At 41.0% G+C, this 27,917-nt stretch overlaps 2 protein-coding genes across 2 annotated transcripts in view; one reads left to right on the top strand and one right to left on the bottom strand.

The window, feature by feature from the left end:
* The first annotated feature begins 44 nt into the window (after nucleotides 1–44).
* Nucleotides 45–19,931, top strand: LOC102791267 (ATP-binding cassette sub-family C member 4-like). The gene is made up of 31 exons (XM_006804083.3): nucleotides 45–307; nucleotides 1,720–1,830; nucleotides 3,221–3,341; nucleotides 3,529–3,753; nucleotides 3,888–3,977; nucleotides 4,167–4,330; nucleotides 4,483–4,608; nucleotides 8,016–8,265; nucleotides 8,870–8,977; nucleotides 9,083–9,172; nucleotides 9,265–9,456; nucleotides 11,185–11,279; nucleotides 11,525–11,611; nucleotides 11,821–11,917; nucleotides 12,556–12,759; nucleotides 12,919–13,056; nucleotides 13,288–13,325; nucleotides 13,468–13,583; nucleotides 13,672–13,818; nucleotides 14,565–14,644; nucleotides 14,746–14,896; nucleotides 15,009–15,128; nucleotides 15,667–15,777; nucleotides 17,595–17,695; nucleotides 18,051–18,242; nucleotides 18,323–18,478; nucleotides 18,754–18,843; nucleotides 18,927–19,099; nucleotides 19,208–19,313; nucleotides 19,433–19,566; nucleotides 19,742–19,931. Exons 1-31 carry the CDS (start codon nucleotides 228–230, stop codon nucleotides 19,767–19,769), a joined length of 3,921 nt encoding a protein of 1,306 aa, XP_006804146.2. The 5' UTR covers nucleotides 45–227; the 3' UTR covers nucleotides 19,770–19,931.
* Nucleotides 19,932–20,140: 209 nt separating this feature from the next.
* LOC102790989 (ATP-binding cassette subfamily C member 4-like) overlaps nucleotides 20,141–27,917 on the bottom strand; it is a 33,830-nt gene continuing 26,053 nt past the window's right edge. The window contains exons 21-31 of the mRNA XM_087835598.1: nucleotides 27,389–27,539; nucleotides 27,117–27,236; nucleotides 26,906–27,016; nucleotides 26,161–26,261; nucleotides 24,603–24,794; nucleotides 24,349–24,504; nucleotides 23,557–23,646; nucleotides 21,832–22,004; nucleotides 21,523–21,628; nucleotides 20,997–21,131; nucleotides 20,141–20,916 (exon numbers count right to left, since the gene is read on the bottom strand). Coding sequence (XP_087691724.1) covers nucleotides 20,827–20,916; nucleotides 20,997–21,131; nucleotides 21,523–21,628; nucleotides 21,832–22,004; nucleotides 23,557–23,646; nucleotides 24,349–24,504; nucleotides 24,603–24,794; nucleotides 26,161–26,261; nucleotides 26,906–27,016; nucleotides 27,117–27,236; nucleotides 27,389–27,539 — 1,425 coding nt within the window. The 3' untranslated portion in view covers nucleotides 20,141–20,826. The remainder of the gene's footprint in view (nucleotides 20,917–20,996; nucleotides 21,132–21,522; nucleotides 21,629–21,831; nucleotides 22,005–23,556; nucleotides 23,647–24,348; nucleotides 24,505–24,602; nucleotides 24,795–26,160; nucleotides 26,262–26,905; nucleotides 27,017–27,116; nucleotides 27,237–27,388; nucleotides 27,540–27,917) is intronic.

Here is a 27,917-nt window from a genome sequence, read left to right as displayed (position 1 = left end):
TTAATATTAATAATAATAAAGTTTCACTTTCCTTTTCAATTTGCACTGATGGTCGTGTAGGTGGACTTACGTGAAGCGATCTTAAATAACTTACACGGCTAAATTCCAGCCCGAACAGTCGCAGCGATGTTATTGGTTGAGCTTTACATAACTTTCACTTACTACACGGACCGAATGAAGTGGTGTGGACAGCGTGCAGAGATGCGCCCGGCTGAGCTATCCCCAGTATGACCATGGAGGTAACAAGCACGGGCGGCAGGCACAACCCGCTGGCAACTGCCAGCTTTTTTTCAAGAGTTTTTTTGTGGTAAGTGTGATTTCACGGCGTGATCTAACTCTGACCGAGCGGTGAGGTAATCAGTTAAGAACAACAAACTTTGCTGATTTCATGCATACATGTTTGTATATCGTTTTAATTGTGGTTTTTCTGAGTTAACTAGAACTATGAACCCGTTTACAAGGGGATTTAATCTGTGCCAGGATGCATTTTTAATTGAAAAAAAAGTTTCTCATAACGTGATCACGCATTGAAAAATCAATAGGATTAGCCCATCCCAGCAATGCCGTGCCCCATGGACCACATGAGGCAAGCATTTGAAGAAATACTTCAGAATTTATTCAAAAGCCGGTGTTTACATGCTTCAGACCATAATAGTGGAAACTGAGACTGATTACTTTAATTCAAAGTGGGTAGAATCAACTCCTGGGTTATTTTATTAGGTCATAAAAAATACTAAATTCACAGAAAGTATGTGCAGCGTTTCACTGGGAGACAGTGTGTATTATTTCTGTGCATTTATTTGTGGAATAACAGCAGAGTTGAGTCAGGTAGCTCTGGACTTGTCTGAGTTTTTCAACCATAACTCATGAATGGGAAAAGCAATCGCAGGCTTTAATGTAGCCCTCATGGTTTAAACTGGCTTAATACAGAGTATGAGTACCACACAAACAAATACTACATAGATATGTGGTTGGCCTTTTAATGTCTATATTGAAAGCATTGAGTAACTGAGTAATAACTCACCTTCAGAATGTTCAAAGTGCACTTCTTTCTAGATACCAAGGGAGGCTTCACTACACATGCCCAGAGAATTATTAAACTGGGAGAAGCAGAAAACTTTGCTATGTTGTTTCTGATACGTCTGCTTTTCCCCTCTGCTAACCTGACATACACTGAATGTCATACACTGAGACACCAGGCTATGCAAACAGGTGCTTATTAACAGGTGCTTTACTGCCAGAAAAACACAGAGTTAAATTAAGACGAACTGTCCCATTATACTGTTTTTTTATTCTCTTAAAGTTAAAGTCGGGTGTTTTGTTGTTGTTAGTATTTTTTTTTTTTTGAAAAACGTGGTGGATATGGGATGGTGTGTGTGAGTGTGTGTGTCTAGGGAAGGCGGACTTTGACGGTCATGCTAATCTGTTTGACATATATATAGGCTTCATTACATAAAGACTATGTGCCATTGTTTGTGTGCATGTGTGTGATTTAAGCCACGTTGATCTGTAAAGCTGATTTTTTTAAACCCAGACATCAGTAAAATGTCATAAATACAAAAAGCCGAGAAAACGTTTTTTTCCTTTTTATCGTGGGGTATCGTGTGTAGAATTCTGAGGTGGAAAATGAATCGAATACTTCTTTTGGAATAAGGCCGAAATATGGAAAAATGAGGAACAGGTGAAGCGCCATGGATACTTTCTGTCTTTCTATTTCAGCTGGTTAACCCCTTTGCTGCAGCTTGGCCAAAAGCGAAGACTTGAGGAAAATGATATGTATAGCATCCTTAAAGAGGATCAGTCTGAAGCCCTGGGAGAGGAGCTACAGAGGTACTACACTGCTGTGTTGCGTTATTGGATCACTAACAAAAGTCAAATCTGAGAGACTGAGAAGATGATGGCTCAGACATAGGTCCTTACAATTTTCTATGACCGGTTTGAGAAGAGATTTATTTTTGAGTCAATGAGTAATGTGTTTATGCATACTACCCAAATAACCCATTTCACGACACGTGATTTAGTGCCTTGAATAACATTAAAAAATTCTTCTACCGAGGAAAGTTATGGGTTAAGACCCTATGGATTTGGTGTCACTTCCTTTACATGTAGCTGGATGGTTGGCTTAGCAACAGAGGTTTTTGAGCTCTTGATCACTTTTAGTAGTATTTATGAACTGGTCTTTTAATCAGCCCAGAAGAAGAAGCGTTGTTATCTATTTATGATGCAAAAAAAAGTCATTTCTGGCCAGTCTATCACAGTACAATAATACCCCAAAATATTTTTCTGGGGTCTGCCATCTATTGATGATATTTCTGTTTGTATTCACCTCTTCAGGGGTTCATTTCCCCTGGTGAATTGTACAAATATGATCTGTAGACAAGCAGGTAGCTGTTGGTGCTTTGCCAGGAGAGACTGCATGCTTGTTCAGTAGCTGTGTGTTTCTTTGAATTGCCAGGGAGTGCTGCCGTAGTGTGAGTCACACCTGATGTGTTATTCTGACAGGTCGATCTGCTTATTCCTGTTTGATGTATTAACTCCTTTCACAGCAGGCCAAACCCAACCTTAGGCCTCCCTGAAATATCCAGATGCTCCCAACAGGCATCCTGTCACTAAAAATAACACTAAAGGTTCAACAGAAAGAGCTGTAACAAAGCTCATTACTTTTAAATAATTCAGTTCCATTTTATCACAACAACACCCAACTTAAAGCACCTTGTATTGTAAGGTCCACACTTAAATTTTGCTTTTATTTTTAACTGAGTTTTAATAGTTTTTAATAGTAATTGTTATAAAATTGTTAAAGAAGTAGCTTCTTTTTTGCCACACGTGTAAATGTTCCCAGCTCTCTCAGTCAGAGATGCTAACCAGCTCTCTGTGCCATTCGTTTGATGAAGATGTAATTGGCAGTGGCACTGGTGGATCATTGAATTGATGTTTGCCACTCTTGTAACAGATGAGTATGTTGCCACTGTGCGGCCATATGGTTCTCATTTGGAAGGTTTATTTGCTAATGAATTTTTTAAAATGTTGGTGCGACTATATCCTAAATAGTTACATTGCCATTTGTTGTTCTAGATTGGTCTAAAGATCAATGTTGTGTCTAGATTGACATAAAATGTTGTTTGCTTAACTTCAACTTATAGTGTGTAATTCTGTTTGTACCTTTCACAGTTACCTCATAGGTTAGCCTAATCTAATAATCTCCATGTTTATCTTGCAGATTTTGGGACCGTGAAGTTAGACATGCTACAAAGGAACTCCTGAAGCCAAAACTCACCAGAGTCCTTATAAAGTGCTATGGAAGGTGCTATGCAGTGGCTGGGATATTTGTTTTTTTCCTGGTACGTCGACTGGTCATGTGGAGGTGTCAGATGAGTTATTTGTAATGAAATAATAAGCATGCTAATGTACTCAGAGACCTTTCTTGTAACAAAAATTGGCTCAAATATCTAGCAGCCATTTGAACCCATTTCCTAAAGTCTGGGAAAGGATGAATGTAAGCTTGCATTCATTGTCTTTGTCATAAAGGAGACAATCAAAGTGATCCAGCCACTTCTTCTGGGGAAGATAATCCTTTTCTTTGAGAATGGTGACCCCGATGATCAGAGAAGTCTTGGCATGGCGTATGTTTACGCTGCTGCGATGTCCATCTCCACGCTTGGACTGACTATCCTCCAACATCTCTACTACTATCATGTCCAAAGAACAGGCATGAGGATTAGAGTGGCTGTGTGTCACATGATCTACAGGAAGGTCAGTGAAAAATCTGTACAAATGAAGAGTTGTCAGCTTATCTCTGTCAGAAATATGTTCCGATGGTTCCATCTATACGTGTCAGTGTTGTGAAATTTTTGTTTTGAGCAGTTAAGTAAAATTCCTCTCATCAGGCTCTCAGACTCAGTGCTAAATCCATGGGACAAACAACCACTGGGCAAATAGTGAACCTCCTTTCAAATGATGTTAATCGTTTCGATGAGGTAAGAGAATCATGTACTCAAACACATGATGAGATTATTTAATTGTATTTGATGACATTTTTAAACCAAGTTGTGCCCTTAACTTTAAGACCTTCACATATTTATGTGACACAGATTTGTAAAAAATTGTAAGGTTTGGACAAGTTGTCCAGCATGTTTTCTGCACGTCAACAATCATGCTCTCTATAGATTACACTTAATCTGCACTACCTGTGGGTGGGACCTCTCCAAGCAGTGGTGATCATTGTTTTCCTTTGGTATGAGATCGGTGCCTCGTGCCTGGCAGGTGTAGCAGCCATCGCACTCATGATGCCGATACAAACCTGGTTTGGAAAACTCTTTGGCATCTTCAGGTATGGACGAAGAATACAGAAGCAGGACATTATTGTTTCTGATGATAACGTTCTTTTATTATGCGCATTGTCTGCCTGTTTTTATACAATTTTGATTAGATGTTTCTTTTAGCCTCTAATGGACACAGTGTAAATGGTGCTTATATTTGCAGGAGCAAGACAGCAGTCCTTACTGACAACAGAATCCGTATCATGAATGAAGTGGTGTCTGGTATCAGGATAATCAAGATGTATGCCTGGGAGAAACCGTTCTCAGCTCTGGTGACTGAAGTCAGAAGGTAAGAACTACGGGTTTTATGAAGAATCAGCTCATTTTTTAGAGAAAATTCTTCTTCTTATAATGTGTTCCCATAATAATAATGAGTATAAACAATGATTCAAAAACTGTCAAAATAAATATTTTAATAAACTGACTCGTCATCCTGCAGTTTTATGATTTGGAACGACCAATATGATTAATGCTTTGACATATCAGAACACGTGGAAATGAAATGAACTGAAAATATAAAAACACAGACATGTCTTTAGCTGTCTTTTAAAATAGTGAACAGGACCGATAAACTTCAGGGGCATAAAACAAAGACAGATCAGGCTTGCTCCATCAGCCCAGGAACTTTTCTCATTTGCCAAACGAATGAGAAATGTAGGGTTCACATAATGTGTGGTTTGTCTGGAGGCAGAGATCCATGTTGAACCACTGTGCTCTTCTGGAACAGCGGAGAACTGGTCCTATACATGTAAAAATCAAAGGAACGCTTTTTGATGAGATTATAGCATCAAGTCAGTTAAACTTATGGGAATAATGCAAACTGCTAAGTACCATTTTGAGCTGCTGCAGTGATATTTCAACAAAATATGTATTTTTCAGCTCTATAGGTTGATAATTTTCATTTCGATGAAACAATCTGACATCCTTTAACTGACTTGATTCCTTACACATTACACAGTCCATAGTGTAGTCCTTCAGTGACAGACTGCTGCATCCTAGATGCATGAAGGAGCGTTTCCGCAGGTCCTTCCTCCCTGCAGCTGTCAGACTGTACAATCAGAACTGCTCCCAACAAACATAGATGTTTACATCAATGCTGTAACTGCAATAAGTTAATCAACCGATTCGCACTACAACCTGGTTTGCCTCTTACCTGTAGTTATTTTTATTTAATTTAATAACTGTACAGTACTCTGTTTATAGTAACCACTGTCCTTAATGTAAATATATAAGAAAAATCGCGTATATTTCTGTTCCGTGTCCTGTGTAATGTTTGTAGTATATTTGTCTTTTTGGCTGCTGTTACAACCAAATTTCCCCTTGTGGGACAATTAAAGGATTATTCTATTCTATTCTATTCTATTCTATTCTAGCATTGATATCCAGCATGATTTTTCCTATATTTTTTTAGTTAGAGTATACAGTTGAAAACATCCTTTGGTGTGCCTAATGTTTTATGTGTGCTTATGAATCTCCTCATCAACAAGAACAAAGAGCTTGAGCATATAAAGTTAGGCATATCTGGGAAAATGTAAAGAGATTTCATTAATAGCATTGATCTGTATTGGATTTTCTTATCTCTGCAGAGCTCATCAATTTCTTTAAATCACTGCAATCACAATTTTTTCAGATAACCTCTTATGGGAGTACATATGGATTAGCTACAAAAAGAATTAATCAGAATTAACAACAAGGAGAATTCCTTATTGCTTTGATGTACTGCTCTTAGAGAACAGCTTAGATTTGTATTAATTCATTAATCCTCAACTTTCTCAGCATTGATGTCTGGTTAATGATAATCCTTTATGTTTGCTCTGCACTTTATATGTTAACTGTCACTTATTGTTCCCATCAACACCTTCTGAGATTCTTTGAAAGAAACCCACTCAAAATCAGTCCTTGTGACATCAAGCAGTAATCCATTGTAGCCTTCAAAACTTTCCATCCATCTTCAGCTTAAATGTAAATGAATAACCACAGAGGAAATTCCACAGAGGAAATTTGTCACTACTAGTGACTAGCATTGAATGGGAGGCTCTGCCTTCTTCATTCTGATTTTAAATACTTACCACATGTAAGTCAGAAGTCTCTATTGGGGTGATATGGTATAATGAGGTTTGCTTTACAGGAGCCAGTATTTTAATATTGGCCATGTACAGACAGAGAGTGAGGAAGTCGGTGAAGCTTGAACTTTTGGTGTGGATTATACAACAGCTCAACATTATTTTTCTGTGTGAAAACTTGGGTTGCATTGTAGTCGTGATTAATTCAGGGTTACAGTTTCAGGAAGAAAAATGTTTTTACAGTCAACCTTCAAGTCAGAGCCATCCTTACTTGAAGGCGTACAAAGATCCTGCGTGATGAACCGATGGTTTCAAATTTTGATTCATTGCTCTATAATACCTTCTTCCAGTCTTCAGTAGTGCAGTGGCGATGTTTCATGGCCCAGGCAAGCCTCTTTGTCTTATTCTGACGTCTTAGCGATGGCTTTCTTCCTGCAGCTTGTCCTGTCAAACCTGCAGCAAGTCTCTTCACAGTTGAAACTGGGACTTACTATGACCATTATTAAGCTGTGCTTAAAGCTGTTGTCCTGTTAGCCACCGATCACGGAAGCTGTTAACTCTCAGAAACCTTTTTCTCACCACAAACGACTTTTTGCTGTACAGTGCTGTTCAGCTGATGCTCACGAGGGCATGGTACCACAGTGTGTTCCAACACTGCTTTCATGCAGGCAGAGGGGGTTGTAAGTAATCCAGAAAAGCTGGAACACCTGTAAGAATTAGTAGCACCAGCTTTCAAGGCCTGATCAACCTCCATTGCTGCACAACAGCTTTAAATTGTTAACCCATTTTGTGTTCCCTGAAAAACACAATGACAACCACCTGTGTGAGAGAAAATAAAAAAAACAAAACAAGAAGCATCAATGTAAATATATCAAGAATCACATATTATACGTGATAAACCTTGTTAACTCAATCTTTGTAGGCAAATAAATATAAAATACACAGAGAATATGTGATAAAGACATGAAAACTGTGGGAAGGAAAAACACAGGAAAGGAGAACTGGGAGAACCAGGTTCAGGGAGGGGCAGCCATCTGGCGCAATTGGTTGGGTGTTAGGGGAGGAAGACAGGATAAAGACATGGTGTGGAAGAGAACCAGAGATTAATAATAACTAATGATTAACTCTAGAGTGGTGAAAAGAGGGTAGTGAAGAAGAAACACAAGCATAAATTAGGCAGGTTTCAGGGCCAAGGTCACCTGATCCAACCATAAGTATAAACTTTATCAAAAAGGAAAACCTTAATGCTAGTCTTGAAATCCAAACTGGAGGCTGGTTCAACAGAAAAGGGCCCTGAAAGCTGAAGTCGCTCGATCTACTACAATAACCAAGGAACCACAAGTAAGCCTGCAGTCTGAGAGCAAAGTGCTCTATTGGGGTGATATTTAAGATAGGATGAGGCCTGATAGTTCAAGGTCTTGTATGTTAGTATGTCTTTGCACTCTTCATGGTCTGATGAAGAAAATAATTATTTAGACATAAGTATTTCAGTTGTAGTCATTTGAGCATTTGTTTTTTTTGACAGTGAACAAAACTCAAAGCAATTGTTCACTTATAGATATTGGTGTGACACTCTAAATAAAGTCTTCTGATTTTACATATTAAGGCTCCCTGTGTTCTTCTTTACTCCTAGGAAAGAAATTCATCAGATATTAAAAAGCTCCTACCTGCGAGGACTCAACATGGCTTCATTCTTTGCCAGCAGCAAGATCACAGTGTTTGTCACCTTCACTGTCTACGCCCTCCTGGGCAACACCATCACTGCCAGCAGTGTGTTTGTCACTGCATCCCTGTATGGTACAATTAAGCTCACAGTGACCCTGTTCTTTCCTCTGGCCATTGAGAAATTGTCAGAGGCTGTTGTGAGCATTCGCAGGATTAAGGTAATTCTGTTTTGTCATAAATTGGAATACAAGTAACAAAACCGTAGCTGATATCTGTCATTAGTGCCATAGTGACCGATTTACTACTTTTCTATTGTCTAAAAAGTTTAGAGAACTTTACATAACAAAAATCGTGTTGACTTAACGTTACGGTCTTCCCTGAGCCTGGTTCTGGAGGTTTCTTCCTGTTAAAATGGATTTTTTCCTTCCCACTCTCACCATGTGCTTGCTCATCTGAGTAATCTGATTGTTGGGATTTTCTCTGCATTGTTGTATTGTCTCTTTAGGTTACAATATAGAGCATGTTGAGGCAACTGTTGTTGTGATGCTTGTTTGGTGCTGTTTAACTAAAACAGAATTGAAATTCATGATGTTTTCCATCATGGAGAATCCATCTATCAGCTAGATCCTAAAGTGATGTCCAGATTGATTGCAGATATTGTAACTGTCCTGCAAACAAATGGATAAAAGATTGGTGGTAACATCAGAACTCTTTTTAATCTTAAATGTAGTTGTTTCTAAATTTGTAGATAGGTAAAGCAAGAGAACTGTGCTAATTTAGTTTATGTTTCAAAGCATGTGTGTCCATTAAATATCTTTCAAGAATTTTCTCATCCTGGAAGAGCTTGAAAGAAAAAATCTCGCACTGCCTTTGGAGGGAAAAATGGAGAACGCTATTGAAATTGAGGCACTGACCTGCTACTGGGATAAGGTGAATGTTAAAGTTTAAAACTCATATTGATAATGAGTCATCTTGCATAATTTTAAATTCAAAATTTGTACATTAATTAATACATTCTTCTTTTTTTGTTTGTAGAGTTTGGATGCACCATCTCTGCACAATGTTTCCATCACAGCAGAGTCACACCAGCTTCTCACTGTGATCGGACCAGTGGGGGCCGGAAAGGTCCGCAACTGACTTAGCCTTTAGGTTAGAACATTGAGTATCAAAATTGTGTTTTCAGGGTCACATGTTCATAACATCTGTGTTTTCTTCAGTCATCTCTGCTCAGTGCCATCCTGGGAGAGCTGCCTTATGACACAGGCACATTAAAGGTCAGAGGTCAAATAAGCTATGCAGCCCAGCAACCTTGGGTGTTCCCTGGAACCATCCGCAGCAACATCCTGTTCGGGAAACAACTGAATCCTAAAGAGTATGAGAGGGTCCTCAGAGCCTGTGCTCTGAAGAAGGTGAGATATAAAGCTGCAAGTTAACCAGTTCATGTTAGGCCAGCAGCTCAAGTCGAACCGCTCTTTACCCTCTGGTGTAAAATCTGGTGGGTTCCTACCTAGAGAAAATGCTGATTAGCTCCAACAATATGATCAGATGACCTTGATAAAAGCCAGCAGCCTTCAAAAGTCAATTATAATCATATTGATTGATATTGATTAATTGCATTGTTTGCTATAGTTTAGGAGCAAATTCTGAAATTTGACTTTGGGACGTCACATCTTTTCTTGAAAGTAAAGCAGTATTAGTTGCGCTTTTCTTTTGTGTCTCATTTGAAGTACAGTTGTGGTCAGAAGTTTGCATGCACTCATCCCAGGCATGAATGTCATGGTTATGTCACGGTCTGGCTGGCAGACCGTGGGAAGGTGGGGAAACAGGACCCAAACGCCGGACTCTTCCATGCAACAGTGTTTATTTACAGAGTGGTGAAGTAAGCAACAATAAATTCCCCAGTGTCCCAGACTCCCGTGTTGTGCCTTCTTCCCAGAAAAGCCCCAGTGTAGTGCTCTCTGCTCCAGTGTCCCTGCACTCCCCGTGCTCACTGCTCCTTCTCGTCCCACATTCCTCCTGAGGGAAAACAATAGAGGCAGCCGTTACACACTTTATCCCAGCAGGCTCACGCTCACGCTCACACTCACACTCACACTCACACTCACACTCACACTCACACTCACACTCACACTCACACTCACACTCACACTCACAGGCTATGCTAGAAGACTGCCGTGAAGTCAAACGCAATAATCCAGCGTCGGTGGAAGCTCCATCGCTCATCTAAATAGCTTCCCCGACGAGCCCAGATGAGGAGCAGGTGTGTGGCAAGGACTTCGGGTGTGGCCAGTCCTCAAGCCAGGCCACGCCCCCAGGGCTGAAGGTGCACAGAAGAAAGGCAACACGCACACACATACCTGCCTACATACAGATGCGCACAGAGGCAGTGCAGACAACACACCAAATAATAATAATAATGACAATAATAATAATAATCATAGTCCCCACTGCCCACGGACCCCGAGTCCCCAGAGCCGGGTCCATGACAGGTTATTTAACTGTTCTTTTTCTATAGTGAAATGATTGTACAGCACACATCTTCAATAACTTTAAAACAAGTTTAAGCCTTTATTTGGGATTTTTTCTAATCTATGGGTCAAAAATATACAAACAACGTCAAATACATACTCACCAATTTATTGGTGAGTATGTATTTGTTCATTTAGCTGTATTTAGTTCAATATCACTTTGCAAGTTGCTCATCAAACAGACACTTTTGGAGGCCATCAATGATCTTCTGGTGGATTCTGTCTGGATATTTTGACCACTCTTCTTGGCAGAATTTGTAGAGTTTGTTTGAATTGGTTAGTTTCCTGGTATGGAGCTGGCCATCCTGGGAGAGCTGCCTTGAAAGCCTCACCTTTGTTCCTCTAAACATATTGTGGTCTAACAGCTCAGTCTTTCTCTTGTCTGACCATAAAACATTTTATCAGAAGGTATTTGTTTGTCCATGTGGGGAACGGCAAATTTCACTCAAGCTTGAAGGTGTTGACTTTGGAGCAGGGCCTTTTTTCTGTACAATCGTTTCACTCTGGAAAAAGAACAGTTCAAATAAATCATTAAAAACTCAAAATTATCATGACATTCATGCCCTTGATGATTGTAGGCAAGTTACGCCTCCATTGTTTCAAATTCAGGACCTGCAGCTGTTCCCAGATGGAGATCTGACACTGATCGGGGACAGAGGGGCCACACTCAGTGGGGGACAGAAAGCTCGTGTCAACCTGGCAAGGTACATGGACATCATGTAGTAAGAACGCTACCTAGAAGAAAACTTGCATGTATTGTATCACCCTGACACATTCAAATGTTTGTCTGAGGAACCTAAACTAGAGGCAACAGTAGCTAGATGTTGGGGTGCATGTATTTTTACCCTGCATGCACACACTTGTGCTGTTACATTTGCTATAGTTTATGTGAAAGTTCAGTCTTTTTCCTGACGAATAAGATTCCCCCACTGTGTGTCCTTGTTTTCAGGGCTGTATATCAGGATGCAGACATCTACCTTCTGGATGACCCTTTAAGTTCTGTGGATGCAGAAGTTGGAAAACATCTTTTTGAGCAGTGAGTAATAAAGAGTTCAGTGCTAATTATCTGTATACCCTGATTAATAATGGTGTGGAGAATCGTGCTTATGCTCGACAGTACACACTGCATGATTGAAGTTCATGTGAACTGTTTTAATTCCATTCAGTTCAGTTGTATTTATATGGAACTATTTCAAAGCAACAGTCACAAACATGCAGAAACCCCCTCTTATTTATCAAAATCAGGTGTATCTGTGGCCTGCTGAAGAACAAGTGTCGTATCCTCATCACACACCAGCTCCAGCATCTGAGGACGGCTGACCAGATCCTGGTCCTCAAGAAGGTTTGTTCCCCTTTATGCTGGTTTAAGTAGGCAGGGGATAAACATGTTTGCATTCACCAGTTATAGTTTGTTACTCTGAGGTGTGTAATCTCTGAGAGTGAGCTCCAGCACACGTTGATCTCCAGTCCTCAGGTGAGATTTCCGTTTCCAAATTGTTATTAATTTTTTAACTTACAACACAAAGTCTCTGGACCAGATGTGTTAATACAAAACTACTCAGTTACAGAAGTTAAGGAAACATATTCATTCAGATGAAAAATCTAATTCAGTTTGTCAAAAAAAGGCTTCAGCTGGATGAAAGAGATCCAGCATTATGTAGAGTGATGTCGGGAGGTGGTTAGGTTAGCTTAGGTGACGAGCTGAAAAGTGTCAGGGATAAACAGGCAACGCGGCTTTGTGTACAGTTCCAATTAAATCTCCTTGATCCCCCTTTTAATGTGTTCCCCTTTACTCACAGGTTCTACATTTTGTAGAAGGAGCTTCACAACTGATTTTTAATGGTGGTTTTCCAATTTTCCAAATTCATAGAAATGATTTGCTCCAAAGGAAAGCGTTCCTTCAGATGAGCCTTTTTGGCTTTTTTGTTATTAAGTACTGACAAACACATTGTTGCTTATTTTCATTATTTGTTTCTCCAGGGTCATGTCATGGTCCAGAGAACCTACAGTGAGCTGCAGACCTCTGGCCTGGATATTGTGTCCCTGCTGAGAAGTGATGCGGAGGCACATTCAGTTGGGTCATGTTCGGTCGACTCAGAGAAATTGTCTTTACTCAGCCATGGGTCACACTGTTCTTCCAGCAGCCTCCTGCTACCAGACAGCAGCTGCACTGATCAGCTTCATGTAGGTATATTTCTAAAAGATTAGATTAAGAGTCCCCACATAAATGGCAGCATTTTGTAGTCACTGAATTACAAGGATGGACAGAAGTAGAAATGAATAGTTTGGGTTAAAATAGACCTGCAAGTCTATTATCATTAAACTTATCTTATTGTTTTGCAGGTTGAAGTTGCTCAAACTATTACAGAAGAAACTCGAGCTGAAGGAAATGTTAGCTGCCATGTTTACCTTAAGTACTTCACAGCAGGCTGTAACACTTTGGTGTTAATGGTCATAATACTGCTCAGCATAATAGCTGAGGTAAGCCCTGACCCTTCAAAACCCTTCCTGCACTCTTTCTGTCTCCAGGTGTTACCTGTCTGTATTAACTGTTATCAGTATTAAATCCCTCACTGTACAATCATGTGGAAATGTCACAGTGACTCTAACCTGACTTAACCTTCCCACCCTCCCACACATTTCATGCAACTTGGTTTCCTCATGCTTAAGAGTGTTTCAAAAATTGATCTAAAGAGAGGTCCGTTTCAACAGGTTGCGTATATCCTGCAGGACTGGTGGCTGGTATATTGGTAAGAACTTTACCAGTGTGGATATTTTTAACGGCAAATACAGTATGCAATAGGCAATAGCTTAACTTAACAGTTTTTTAAATAAAAGTAGATCAGTTATCATTTCCTGTGTACCTGATTGAATTGTCTTGTCATCTGACAGGGCAGGGAAGGAGTTTTCTAACAGCACAGCCACTGCTGTTAGCGTGGACAGTGGAATGGATGTTACTAGTTCATTTCGAAAGTTTGATCTCAATTTTTACCTCGGTATTTATTCAGGTAAGCCTTTAGTTATAGTAATACCTATAGTTCTTGTTAGAGTCTTCAGGTCTAATATCTAATATAGTCCTGCTGTGTTTACTTTTAGGTTTGACAGCAGCAGCTGTGGTCTTTGGTTTTGCCAGGAGTTTGGTGATATTTCACGGGCTGGTGAGATCAGCTCAGACTCTGCACAACAGCATGTTTAGTGCTGTGCTCCACACCCCGGTTAGCTTCTTTGATGTCAACCCCATAGGTGAGGCCTACACAGAATTTATTTTAAACTTAAGAAAAAGCGTTGAATTACATCAGGGGTATATCCTGCCTTATGCCTTTGACCGATTGGGAGTTTTGGCTATAGTTTTACAAAAAACCTAGTCTATTTCTACCAGGAAGAGAACTGGAGACAAAACACATCCCTGACATATTCCAGTGTTGTCTGAGAACCAGTCTGTCTGTGAGTTCTCCAAGATGACATTGGCCTTAAACCTCTTAAAAAAAGGTCTATTAAGTTCAGTTCAATCCAGTTTTATTCATATAGTGCCAAGTTAGAACAGCCACATAAAGGTGCTTTGGGAGGGGAAAACTCTCTTTTAACAGGAAGAGATTCCTGGTAAAACCAGGCTCAGGGAGGAATGGGGATTTTCCTCCCCACTTTCACCGAGGTGCTTGTCATAAGGCAACGTTTCAATGAATGGTGAAAGCACTGATTTGTATGGTGTAAAGCTTCATGTTCAGAACATAGACAGCATAAAGATGGACGTAGTGATATCACCCACTGATTTTGGATTGTCCAGGTAGCTTCAATGTTAGCGTCTTGCTAGCATTATCCCATTAGAGCATACAGTACACACTAAGAAAAAGGACAAAAATTACACTTGCCTGCAACCTTAACATGATAATGGTGCTGGGTGCAGGGCTGACATATCTCTGCTTTTACTGATTGACTGATTTATAGTCTTCTCTTTATATAATGTTTCTGTTCCTTTTCCCTTGTTTCAGGTCGAATACTCAACAGGTTTTCCAAAGATGTCAGCCAAATGGACTCCATGCTACCTATCACTTTTGTGGACTTCTATCAAGTGAAGACTACTATACGTGCTATATACACACTATACTTCGGATTCACTTAAAAGGATCCTTCAGTAATTTGAGTATTTCTGATTATGCGATGTTGTTTTAGTTGTTTTTACAGAATGTTGGCGTTATCGCGGTGGCAGCCTCAGTCATCCCTCTCATCCTCATCCCTGTTGTTCCTCTCCTAATAATCTTTCTGTACTTGAGAAGCTTTTACCTCCGTACCTCACGTGATGTCAAACGTCTTGAGTCAACAAGTGCGCTTATTTTTATTACGATACTATCATAAACTCATCATTTTTAAACTGTAGGTTCAATGACGCTGGCTGTTTAACAGTTTCTCACAGCTAATCTTTGCTTTTCCTACAGCGCGGAGTCCAGTCTTCTCCCACCTGTCCTTGTCTCTTCAGGGTCTTTCCACCATCAGAGCCCTCAAGGCTGAGGAGAGGTTAAAGAAGGCATTTGATGCCCATCAGGACCTGCATTCAGGTTTACTCTTTATGAACTCTTTATGGATGGTTGAAACTGAGATTTTCTGGCTGATTTTCAAGGAATTTCAAGCGATAAAGAAAACTACTCCTCATAGTTCCAAGTAGAACTGGAATTCTGGATAATTTGCTCCCAGTCTGTCAATGAATACCTTCTGGGAGCATATTTGTAAAGGCAGTTTCCCTCTTAAGAAAGCTTATCACAGGTCAATTCAAAATTGATCATTTGCTCAACTATCTCTCCTAAGAGGCCTTGGGAAGATAAGCTCTGCGTCTCCAGCTGAAAAAAGTTAAAAATGTTGTAAATCAGTAATGATAGTGGAATAATGATAGTGAAGAAGCCTGGAAGACTTTAATTCAGTTTTATTTATATGACAACAGTCACCTCAAGGCACTTTATATTGTACAAATCGCTTTATAATAAATTACATGTGTGAGATATTTGGGTCTCATGAAATGTCTTGTAAAGTGAACCTGCTCAAAAGATTAACCTGGTCATCTTCTTTATAATGAAATTCATTTTTTTCGTCTCGTTGCAGAGGCGTGGTTTTTGTTCCTGATGACCTCCCGCTGGTTTGCACTACGCCTTGACAGCATTTGCTCCATATTCATCGCTCTCACAGCATTCGGCTGCGTCTTACTCAGACATGGTGAGGAACTAAAGCACCATGCAGACAAACTGTCTCACAACAGGTGCCTTATATTGTAAGGTAAAGAGTCTGTAACAATACAAAGAAAACCCCAACCATCAGAGGACCCTCTTAGAGCAAGCACTTGGCTACGGTGGGAAGGAAAAACTCCTTAATTTATTTTATTACAGCGATTATGTATGCTGTAGGTATTAAAGGTACTGTACAATGTTTTGAATATCAATCTGTCATACTCTAATTTGTGCATGTAAATGGAGAGTCCTCTTCACACACTGAGGTTAATTATGGAGTTCCACAGGGTTCAGTGCTAGGACCAATTCTGTTTACATTATACATGCTTCCCTTAGGCAGCATCATTAGAAGACATAGCATACATTTTCACTGCTATGCTGATGACACCCAGCTCTATCTGTCCATGAAGCCAGATAACACACACCAATTTGTTAAAATACAGGAATGTCTTAAAGACATAAAGACCTGGATAACGTCTACTTTTCTGCTTCTAAATTCAGATAAAACTGAGGTTATTGTACTCACCTATAGAAATCTAACCCTAACCCTCCAGTAACACTGTGAGGAATCTTGGAGTCATTTTTGACCAGGATATATCATTCAGTGCATATATGGTAAACAAATATGTAGGACTTGATGATGCTGAAAAACTTACTTCTAGGCTGGACTATAATTCCTTATTATCAGGATGTCCTAAAAATGTCCTAAAAAGCCTTGAGATGATCCGCAATGCAGCAAAGATACTGACAGGGACTAGACAAAGAGAGCACATTTCACCGACACTGGTTTCTCTTCATTGCCTCCCTGTTAAATCCGGAATCGAATTTAACATACAAGGTCTGGAATAATCAGGCCCCATCTCATCTTAAAGACCTAATAGTACCCTATCAACCCATTAGAGCACTTCGCTCTCAGACTGCAAGCTTGTTTGTGGTTCCTAGGGTATTTAAAAGTAGAATGGGGGGCCGAGCCTTCAGTATTCAGGCCCCTCTTTTGTGGAACCAGCTCCAAGTTTGGATTCAGGAGACAGACAAACTCTACTTTTAAGACTTTTTTATAAAGCATATATTTAGGGATGGATGAGTTGACCCTTAATTTTCCCTTAGTCATGTTGCAATAGCTCTAGGCTGCTGGGGGCTTCCCATGATGAGTCTTTTTCTTCACTCTTTATGTGCGTATGCACCACTCAGCATTTATTCATTAGTTATCGTTCATCTCTGGCTCTGTTCCAGGGTGTGTCTTTGTCCCGTCTTACTCCCTGCACCCACAGTCAATCATGGCAGATGGCTGCCTCTTCCTGACCTGGTTTTGCCAGAGGTTTCTTCCTATAAAAACAGAGTTTTTCCTTCTCACTGTCGCCAAAGGATTTGCTCGTAGGGGGTCACATGATCGTTGGGGTTTTCCTCTGTATTATTGTAGGGTCTTTACCTTACAATATAAAGTGCTTTGAGGCAATTGTTGCTGTGATTTGGTGCTATATAAATCAAATTGATGTGAATTGAATTGAATCTGTGCAACAGGTCAAGAATATATAATGTAGGTTAATAAGATTTGCCATAAATGGACGTTTATTAAAACCTTTACTTAAACTATAAGAAAGAAAGGAAAGGAAAACCAAACAGTTCCACAACTTTTAAGTCAACCAACCCCTTAGTGGGCTTAGGGTATTTAGCAAACTAAACACAATTAAATGTTTAATTTAACTGTATTTAGTTTGCTAAATACCCTAACCACACACACTGAGTTAATGCAGAACAAAGTCCTGAAGTAGCCTCTGATTTCTGATCATGTTTTGGATCCATTAGGCCTGGAGGCTGGAGAGGTGGGCCTTGTGCTGACCTATGCTGTAACACTGATAGGAAACTTCCAGTGGACAATGAGACAAAGTGCAGAGGTGGAGAACATGGTAAGAACTGAGTGATGACATTTTGTATTTCCAGTTTTTTTGAATGAATGATGTTGATGAAAAAAGTGTTGGTGGGTGAAGATAAATGTACTTTATGGACAGTTACATGGAGCAATGTTTCCATTTCCCTTAATCCTCTCAAATTTTGATCATACCTCATTTGTACAAAAAGTTTGGACACTTGACTTCTGCACTTACATTAAAGTATGCTGTACAAATTATAAAGCCCTTTGTAGAAAAGTTGGAATTTTCGGTTTTGGGGTTTAAAAAAATATAAAAACATCCTGATGCCTATGAATGAACGTTAACATAGGCTACAAAAACCATAATTGAAAAAGACCACTTGGCTTTTCAGATGACATCAGTGGAGAGGGTGGTGGAGTACACTGAGCTAAAGAGTGAAGCACCCTTAGAAACTCCGCAGCGTCCTCCCCCTGATTGGCCGAGCCAAGGAATGATAACCTTTGATCGAGTAAACTTCTTCTACAGCAAGGATGGACCATCGGTCCTCAAAGACATCAACGCCACGTTTCAACCCAAAGAGAAGGTAACATCTGTTTGTGGAGAACAGCTGGTTGGGTCTGGGTGATGATCAGCTGTTGATGTTTTGTGTGTCCTCTGGGTCAGGTCGGTATTGTGGGTAGAACAGGAGCGGGGAAAAGCTCTCTGGTCTCGGCTCTGTTCCGCCTGGCAGAGCCCCAGGGGAAGATCTACATCGACGGTGTTGTGACCTCTGAGATCGGCCTACATGACCTGCGCCAGAAGATGTCCATCATTCCTCAGGTACAACATCAGATGACACCTCAACTGCCTGAAGAAAAACGTAGTTACAATCTCACTGTTACAATAATGCTATCCATTCTGTTATTCTTCTATTAATTAAAACTGCTATATCATTTATTTTCAGTAAATTAAACTCAAAACACAGATTTTCAAAGTCATACAATACTGCGTGTCTTGTGTTTCCAAATCCATGTCCAGCTTTGGTACATAGCATTAATGACGTAGCAGAGTCTACTGATTTTTCTCCCTGACTTCTCTCCCCTCTGCTCCCCCAGGACCCAGTTCTCTTTACTGACAGTGTGAGGAAGAACTTGGACCCTTTCAACCAGCACACTGATGAAGACCTGTGGAAAGCTCTGGAAGAGGCTAGTATTTAATCAGCATACCCAGATTTGTCGTTACTGCCCATAGACCAGCTACAGGTTTCTCCTCTCCATGTTCACTGCAGGTACAGATGAAGTCTGTGGTGGAGGAGCTGCCTGGGAAGCTGGAGGCTGTCCTGGCTGAGTCAGGCTCCAACTTCAGCGTGGGCCAGAGGCAGCTGCTGTGCCTGGCCAGAGCAGTCCTGAGGAAGAACCGCATCCTCATCCTCGACGAAGCCACGGCCAACGTTGACCCAAGGTCCTCCAGATACATTACCAGTACAGAGAGCTCCTAGACATCCAGTAGCTTTCTCAACACACTTTTCCCCACATGGTTCTCCAAGTGTTTTTCTTGTTGTTACTGCAGGACAGATGAGCTGATCCAGAAAACCATTCGGGAAAAGTTCAGAGACTGCACTGTGCTCACCATCGCTCATCGCCTCAACACCATCATAGACAGCGACCGTATACTGGTGACTCAGCTATTCCGACTGTAGCTTTTTAATAAATTCATACTGTTAGAGTACACAGATACGCAAAAATTGTTTCTGTGTTAACTGTTACACCACCGCATGTTTTCTGTTGGCCTAAGGTGCTGGACAGTGGCACCATCCAGGAGCTGGACTGTCCTTTCACTCTGCTGCAAAACAAGGAGGGTGCTCTCTACAAGATGGTGCAAGAGATGGGCCAGGCTGAGGCAGCGGCTCTGCTGGAGTCAGCAGGAAGGTGAGGTGAAAAAAAGTTTTCTTAAACATGGCTGAAAAATCTGCATCCACACTGTTTTCATGCTTTCCAGCTTATGACAGCAGCCTGAGCAAAATAATTTAGACTTTTCTGTGGCTGCTGCAACTTTAAACCAGGTGAGGTCTACTTCCAACAAGTCTCTCTCACACCCAAACAGACAGAAGTTAAACTGTGACGTGGAGTGAAACACTGGAATCAGCTGAACTCTTGCAGCAACCTCTGAGCACCGCGAGCTCCTCCTGCCTCCAACTGTGTGCAACGACTGGGGCGTTTGATGTTTTTATGCTTTCTTATTTGATCTGTGTCTGTTTTTAAGTTATGTTGAAGTCATAAATTATGGTTACATTGTCACAAGCTACTCTGTAAGATCTGTAAGCTTCAGAATTTGACCTTGAATTCCCAAACCGTTATACTTTTTGTACACGGATTTTCATAAAGTTCATGTAATTTGTAACAGTCCTTGTCTTCTTGACTTGACCAAAGATTTGATTTCAGTATTGTATCTTAGTAGCAATATTTGCCAAAAAGCAAAAACTACACAATACACCAAGACAAATGTTACCATGTGAGATGTGTGGGCCTTTTATGTAATATTTGACGAAACAAGTGTACAAACCTGAAATAACTTAAACATTCAGCAGACAGCTCACACTGCTATTTCACTTTCCTCCCTGGAAATGCTTCAGTCAGCATTTAAACAACACAAGGAACAAAATATTTAACACTAAAATCTTGTGAAACTTTTTTTTCAAGTCTTTAAAACATGTAGTTAAAGAGATAAATGTTAAAAATTACAGAGAGATCTCTGCCGAGTAAGAATTTGGTCGTTACTAATCCTGAACAAACATATCACTTTGATTTACAAATCCAAAGGCAACTTTGGCTACACTTTCATCAATAAATTAAAGCACTTGGGATTTTAAAAATTATGTAGCCATTTAAAAGCTATTTGTGCAAGGCATCAGAATGCTGAACAGCAATTTAACACGTGAGAGATAAATAGGTAGTGCTCTACATCAACAGTTCTCATAGCCCTGATTTCTGGGCAGTCAGTCTGAGGAAACAGCTGCACTGTGTGGCCACATCAGGCCCAGCAAATCAATGCTGTGCAGGTCATGTCCACCCCGTCTTACGCCACCAGCAGCGGATCAGCGCTTTCACCAGAGACTGGAGGGGCTTTACAGCCCAGGCACCTTCTGAAATCTTCTGGAGGAGCAGCAGCAATTCAGTGCCTCCCTGAGCTTACAGAGCGGTCTCAAAGATAACCAAGTTCCCGTCTGCTGTTACTGCGTGTCCGTTTGACAGGCCAGAGCGGCTCCTGCTGTCGTAAGCCTGGAATGCGTAGTTTACAAATGTCAGTTTACAAAAAGAGATTGTTTTCTTTAAGTGTGAAGAACTTGAGTCAAACTGACCTTTTTAGCCGCCTCTAGAAGAGCTGCTGCCTCCTGTTTGCCCGTCTGCTGCACCATTTTATAAAAAATGTTAGTGGGATCCTGCAGCAGGGTGTACGGCTCATCATACGCATGGATCTTCCCTGCATCTAGAACCTGGAAACAAATAGTTCTGATTAATTCACAAAAGTAAGAGCACAGTGTGAGTTTCAAAGTAAAACTAACAGCCTCTTGGCTTGAATCTGGCATGTTTCAGGCTATGAAAAAAAAAGCTGCTCAACCCAGAAAGCCCAACACTCCATCCACAAACAGGGAAAGCAGAAGCTGCTCCAAAGGTGACAGTCACACTTGTGTTACAGTTTGTATGTTTGGACACCAATCTTGTCAAATACAGAATGCATTGAGCATTAAACAGAACAGATTATTTGGATCCAGCTCTCAGCAAAAAGCCATTCTACTTTTTACCTTTGCATTAGTTGTTTAACTACTACCTAATTAGAGGTTTTACCTAATTAAGTGGCATCAGTGTTAACGGTTCAGGACTCACCAGTATCCGGTCGCTGTCTACGATGGTGTTGAGGCGATGAGCGATGGTGAGCACAGTGCATTCCCTGAACTTATCTCGTATGGTTTTCTGGATCAGCTCATCGGTCCTGCAGCCACAGAAATAAACGCTTCTGTTAGTGTGACCTTTAGATAAAAATTTACTATCAGCAAACAACCACCGATGCATGATTCACGTGTCAAAGTAAGTGTCATCAGCTGAGTAGTTTCTGTATCCCATCATGCTGCAGTACACAAGATATTCTTCTGTCTAACAAGATGTTGTTCATAGGCAAACGTCATCTTGCAGTACCTCGGGTCCACATTGGCTGTGGCCTCATCAATGATGAGGATGCGGTTCTTCCTCAGGACAGCTCGTGCCAGACACACCAGTTGCCTCTGGCCCACACTGAAGTTGGAGCCCGACTCAGCCAGGGCAGTCTCCAACTTTCCAGGGAGCTCTTCCACCACAGACTTTAGCTGCACCTGCAGGAATAAAAAAATAAATAAAATAAAGCAGCTTTAACTACACTGTGTGTGTCCTCTATAAATAATTCCTGCTCTGTCGTCTTTTTACAGTTAGTTCCACAGGGTTCTGTACTGGGACCAATCATACATGCTTCCCCTTCCATTAGAAGCACTGCTATGATATGATATGATACGCAGAAGACACCCAGCTTTATTTATCAATCAAGACAAATGATAAAGACATGTCTTAAAGATGGGCCTGGATGACCTCATGTCCATCTGCTAAATTCAAACAAAGCCAAGTTTATTGTTCTCCGTTTCAAAAACAAATAGTGTGTCTAACCTGACACTGACTCAACCTCCAGTAACACAAGGACTCCTGTTTGATCAGGGTATGTTCTTTAGCATCTACATTAAGGACTGCCTTTCTTTTCCTTCTATTAATTTGTGCAGTACCTGTAAAATTAGAAGCAACCTGTCTCAAAGTAAAGCTGGAAGCTAGTTGGTGTATTTATTCATTCTAGGCTGCATTGTTGTAAAAGCCTAAAAGCCTTCAGTTGATCCAGAATGCTGCCATCAGTATAAAAGAGACTCCATTCCTCACATATTAGCTTCTCTGCATTAAATTTGAAGTTCTTCTTCTTACATATAAAAAATCATGAATAATAAGACCTGTTAGTATCTTAATATCCTAACAAAGATTAATATAAACTATAACATAATATAATTACTGCATAGTCATCCGTTTTGACTACAATGTTACCCACAGAGATGTCCCGTGATGCTAAGAGCACAGCTTTAGCACATTTGTGCCATTCACTGCCTTCCCATCATAGGTCCATCCAACCCTGTCAGGGACACATCTGTGACAAGGGCTACTCTGGGTAACATCACCCTCAGAGGTATTTGTGCAATAAGAGCTGCTGGGTTCCTCTGCAGGTGGAGAACTGTGATAGACAGTGGAGTGTTATTGTTACACTGTGACAGCAGCAGATGTAGAGATGTGACCCAAAGCTGACAATCCCTCATTATAAGCAGTTGTAAATGCACCACAGAAATTAAAGAGTGCAAGGATGCAGAGAGTTGGAACTGTACAGCTTTTCTCAGCTGAAAGAGGGAGAGACAATGTGTGAAGGATGCTGATGATCCTCTGCTCTGAAAGTGACACAATTAGGAATGGGATCTGTATAGAGCCCCAGATAGTCCATACATGGTGCAGGTTCCTGGCAGCTCTTTTCAAGGCTGATTTTGAGGTCGAAATCCTTGAGGTCATTCACCACCACACTGGGATCTCTGATTGTTTGCTCCTGGCTCCAGGACATAATTACATAATTGCCTATGTAAGAGAATATCCTCATGCAATAGAGACAGCAGCTCCTCCACCCTCAGTCATCCTGAATGGGACAGTTTGATGCTAGTATGGTACGCTCTGATGAGCCAACCTGACATATTTCACAATATTTCTGTTGCTATGGTAAGATAATAAAATAGTTTGGCAAGTATTCTGCTTCATCATACACGAATTAAAACTCACACACTACTGATTCTGCCGATTGTGAGAGTTACTGACCTCTTCCAGAGCACTCCACAGTTCTTCATCTGTGTGTTGGTTAAATGGATCCAGGTTCTTTCTCATGGAACCCGTAAACAGTACCGGGTCCTAAAGGGGTGGGGGAGAGTTGGAGAACCCAGAGGACACCAAAATGATTAGATTTTGTGGACTATTTGAAGAACAGCACAGTGACTTATTTCGACATATCTGAGTGAGTGTCCTGCTGTGGCAGGTAAAAGTTTAAAAAACTTAAATACCACACATGGCACACTGTAACCAGCTGCCCTCTTTTGGTTTTAAATGCATCCTACAGTTTGCACAAGTTCTGACTGATCACAGCAAAGAGCTTTGTGGGAATTGAAATGCTGAGAGAGTTGAGGAGAAAATGTTTGCTGGACAGCTGATTTTAACTCATTACTGCTAAGCTGGTGAAAACAAACAAACAACAACAACAACAACAACAACAAAAAAAGATGCAGTGTTAAAACTACACTCGTATAATTGTTTTAGCAAATAATTCAATTTTATTTATAAGCACCAAATCAAAGCAGTTGCAACAAAGTGCTAACACTTGTGCTTTTCTCACAGAGCAAACAGAAGTGACTCTAGAGTGTCAGAGCAGATTGGGGCTGTTGATCCTTTCTTTGCTTTAAGGATGTGCCCAACTAGTAATAAGTAATGTCACTTATTAGCCAAATATTTCTCATGTCAAAGTAAAAAAGTCATAGAAGACAAGCTACGAAACAAGGCAACAAGAGTAGCCAGATGCTAGTGTTGTGTTCTGCTAAGAGGTCAGCTATGATGTTGTACCTGAGGAATGATGGACATCTTCTGGCGCAGGTCATGGAGGCCAATCTCAGAGGTCACAATACCGTCGATGTAGATCTTCCCCTGGGGCTCTGCCAGGCGGAACAGAGCCGAGACCAGAGAGCTTTTCCCGGCTCCTGTTCTACCCACAATACCGACCTGACCCAGAGGACACAACATAAGCTTTGGTTTGACAGCGTATCACACAAATGGCTTCAGGTTCTTAGAAACAAAACAAATAAACCTTGATGTCTGACCTTCTCTTGGGGTCTAAACATGGCTTTCAGGTTGTGCAGCACCTGAGGTCCATCAGCACTGTAGAAGAAGTTGACCTGGTCAAAGGTCACCAGGCCTTTACTTGGCCAATCAGGAGGAGGACGTTTCTGGGTTTCCCAGGGTGCTTCACTCTCCAGTTTAGTGTACTCTACTACTCTTTCCACTGATGTCATCTGAGGACAGAAACGCAGAAATGCACATTAAATCAGGATCAGTCTGTGTGGTCAAGAACACAACATGTAAGAAAACTATTTGCGTACAAGTTAAATTTAAGAAATAAACAATCAGGTAAATCTGAAAGAATGGATTAATATCTAGAATTACACCAAAAATTTAAGAAGATACTGCCCACCATATCCTCCACATCCAATCAGCAAGTCTGCAACTCATAACTCAGTGTTCAGCATGCTTCAGTCTGCCACTGTTTCTGGGCTTCTCCAGGATTATTTTCCTAAGCTACTTTTTTCCCATGAGCTGCTTTTCTCAATGAAGGAGAACTGCCACGTGAATCAGACGGATGTTATAGAATCATTTAGTGTGTCTACTTGGTATCAAGGAGAATGCAGGTATTATTTATTTTGGACAGATGCCAGAGAAACTCTTTGAGAATACCAGTAAATGGTAAATGGCCTGTATTTATATAGCGCTTTACTAGTCCTTAAGGACCCCAAAGCGCTTTACATATCCAGTCATCCACCCATTCACACACACATTCACACACTGGTGATGGCAGCTACATTGTAGCCACAGCCACCCTGGGGCGCACTGACAGAAGCGAGGCTGTCGGACACTGGCGCCACCAGGCCCTCTGACCACCACCAGTAGGCAAACATGGGGTTAGTATCTTGCCCAAGGACACAACGACCGAGACTGTCCAAGCCGGGGCTTGAACCGGCAACCTTCCGATTACAAGGCGAACTCCCAACTCTTGAGCCACGATCAGTACAACTAGTGGTCTGAAAGTGGTGTGAAAGAGTAGAATCCCAAAGCTTAACCCTTTGGACTCTTGCAAAATAATAATGTCCATTCGTTCTCTTCTGCTTATCAAATTCAAGGAGCCTATCCCAGCTACCACAGGTCGGGAGGCAGGGTACACCCCGGACAGGTCGCCAACACAGACACAGATAACCATTCACACTCACATTCACACCTACGGGCATTTTAGATTCACCACTAACTTCATGTCTGTGGACTTTCGGAGGAAACTGGAGAACCCGGAGAGAAACCACACAAACATGGGGAGAACATACAAACTCCTCACAGAAAGACCCCGGCCTGATGGTGGAATTAAACTCAGAACCTTCTTCTTGCTGTGAGACAACACTTCTAACCACTGCATCACCCGAATAAATAAATAATTTACTTCAGACTGTAGGTATGCTTACCTCCTTGAAAACCTAAAAATTTTTGATCACAGAATAAATACAATATTTGGACTATTTCTGGAAATTAGTGAGATTTATATGGGAATAGCAAAAGCTCAGTCATGTAAAGAAATGATACAAACTCTGGATATAAAAGAGACAGTGAGTATCTTACCATGTTCTCCACCTCTGCACTCTGTCTGACACCCCACTGGAACATGCCCATTAGTGTGACAGAGTAGCTCAGAGCCAAACCAACAGCACCTGCATCAAGCTCTGACAGGAGCAGGAAAACAAACATTTTACTAACACTTTTAAAAGTTAAACGGCAGCAATCACTCAGCATCTGCTGGATTTCACATACACTGTAGTGCCATAAGTATTCACTTAACTGCCTTCGCAAGCATATGAACTTGAGTGACATCCCATCCATTTAATTTAGAGGGTTTAAAATTATGCAGCTTCAACTCTTCCACAAGGTTTAGCAGTGTGTTTTGTGGGAATTTTTGATCATTCTTCCAGAAGTGCATTTGTGAGGTCAGACACTTATGTTGGATGAGAAGGCCTAGCTCATCATCTCCACTCGAATTCATCCCAAACTCACTCACACATGTCTTCATGGACTTCATGGACGTTGCTTTGTGTACTGTACACAGGGGCCATCGCCTTGATGGTGATGAATGAAATTGTCCAAAATGTCTTGGTATGCTGCACTAAGAGTTTCTTTCCCTGGAAACAGTCAGATAAGTACCGTTCTCAGACTGGACCATCGGCTTGCCAGATGGAGAAGCTTGATCGTTCATCAATTTGGATGGGTAAGCCTATACTTTTGGCAATATAGTATAGCTTACCAGCTGCCCCCTGCTGGTAAGCGATCACGAACAGCAACACTAAATCAGCAGTAAAATTAGTTCTCTCACTGTCTCTGAGCAGCAGACAGCCAAAAGTAGTGATGGTAACAAAGATGGAGCAGATGCCATCAAGGCGGACAGCAAACCAGCGAGAGGTGGTCAGGAATAGGAACCAGGCCTCTGCACAGGGAAACAATCCATCACTGACAGTTCAAAAACATACAAATTTTAGGTTCTCTGATCATAATATGAGCTTCTATGTGCCAAGCTTGAAGAGAACCTGAGTGCAGGTCCTGATGGGCATCAAAGACTTTCTGGAAGCGCTCCTCTTCTCCAAATGCTCGGATTGTCCAAAGGCCCTGAAGAGATGAGGACAAGTGGGAGAAGACTGGACTCCGAGCTGAGGACACAGATGAGTCAGAAGTTACCAATAGGTTAAAGAGCTTCAAGCTTTAAAGATATTAAATATGCAGGTTTTAAAATGAAAAAGAAACAACAGTAGCAGCACGTATATCTCCTTCTTCACACACTGTTGTACTGTAGGACACTCACTGGTGGACTCGAGCCGTTTAACATTTCTGGAGGTCCGCAGAAAGTAGCGACGCAAATAAAGAAAGATGAGAAGGAGGGGGACAACGGGGATAAGGATCCAGGGAATCACTGACGCTGCAACAGCAATGACCCCAAGTATCTGGAGGAAAATCTGCTCACAACAGATAACAGAAAAACACATCAACATTAAAGTGGTTTGTTCTTGTGCCTTTTTCTTTTTGAGTGTCTTTTAAAAAAATGAATGTTTTACAGAATGAGAAAGTATTTTCATTAACTTGTGCATTGTACTCCAGCCTTTCACTTTAGTAACAGCACTGTCAGTTTTACTCATTTTATTCTTCAAAGAGATCTTTGACCCTCTGTTACAAATAAGAGCGTTATCTCAGATGGACATCAGCAGGTAAATGTTACCAACCTCAGCAAAGGGCAGTGCCACAGCGTTTACACTTGCCCTTTACTCACCAGTGGCATCACTGAGCACTGAGTGACTGAGGCAAGCTCAAGGAACATGTGACAACAAAGAAATTCG

Source organism: Neolamprologus brichardi, chromosome 23, assembly GCF_056152115.1.
Source record: "Neolamprologus brichardi isolate AB-2024 chromosome 23, ASM5615211v1, whole genome shotgun sequence".
Classification (NCBI taxonomy): domain Eukaryota; kingdom Metazoa; phylum Chordata; class Actinopteri; order Cichliformes; family Cichlidae; genus Neolamprologus; species Neolamprologus brichardi.
This window is presented reverse-complemented; position numbering and strand designations above follow the sequence as displayed.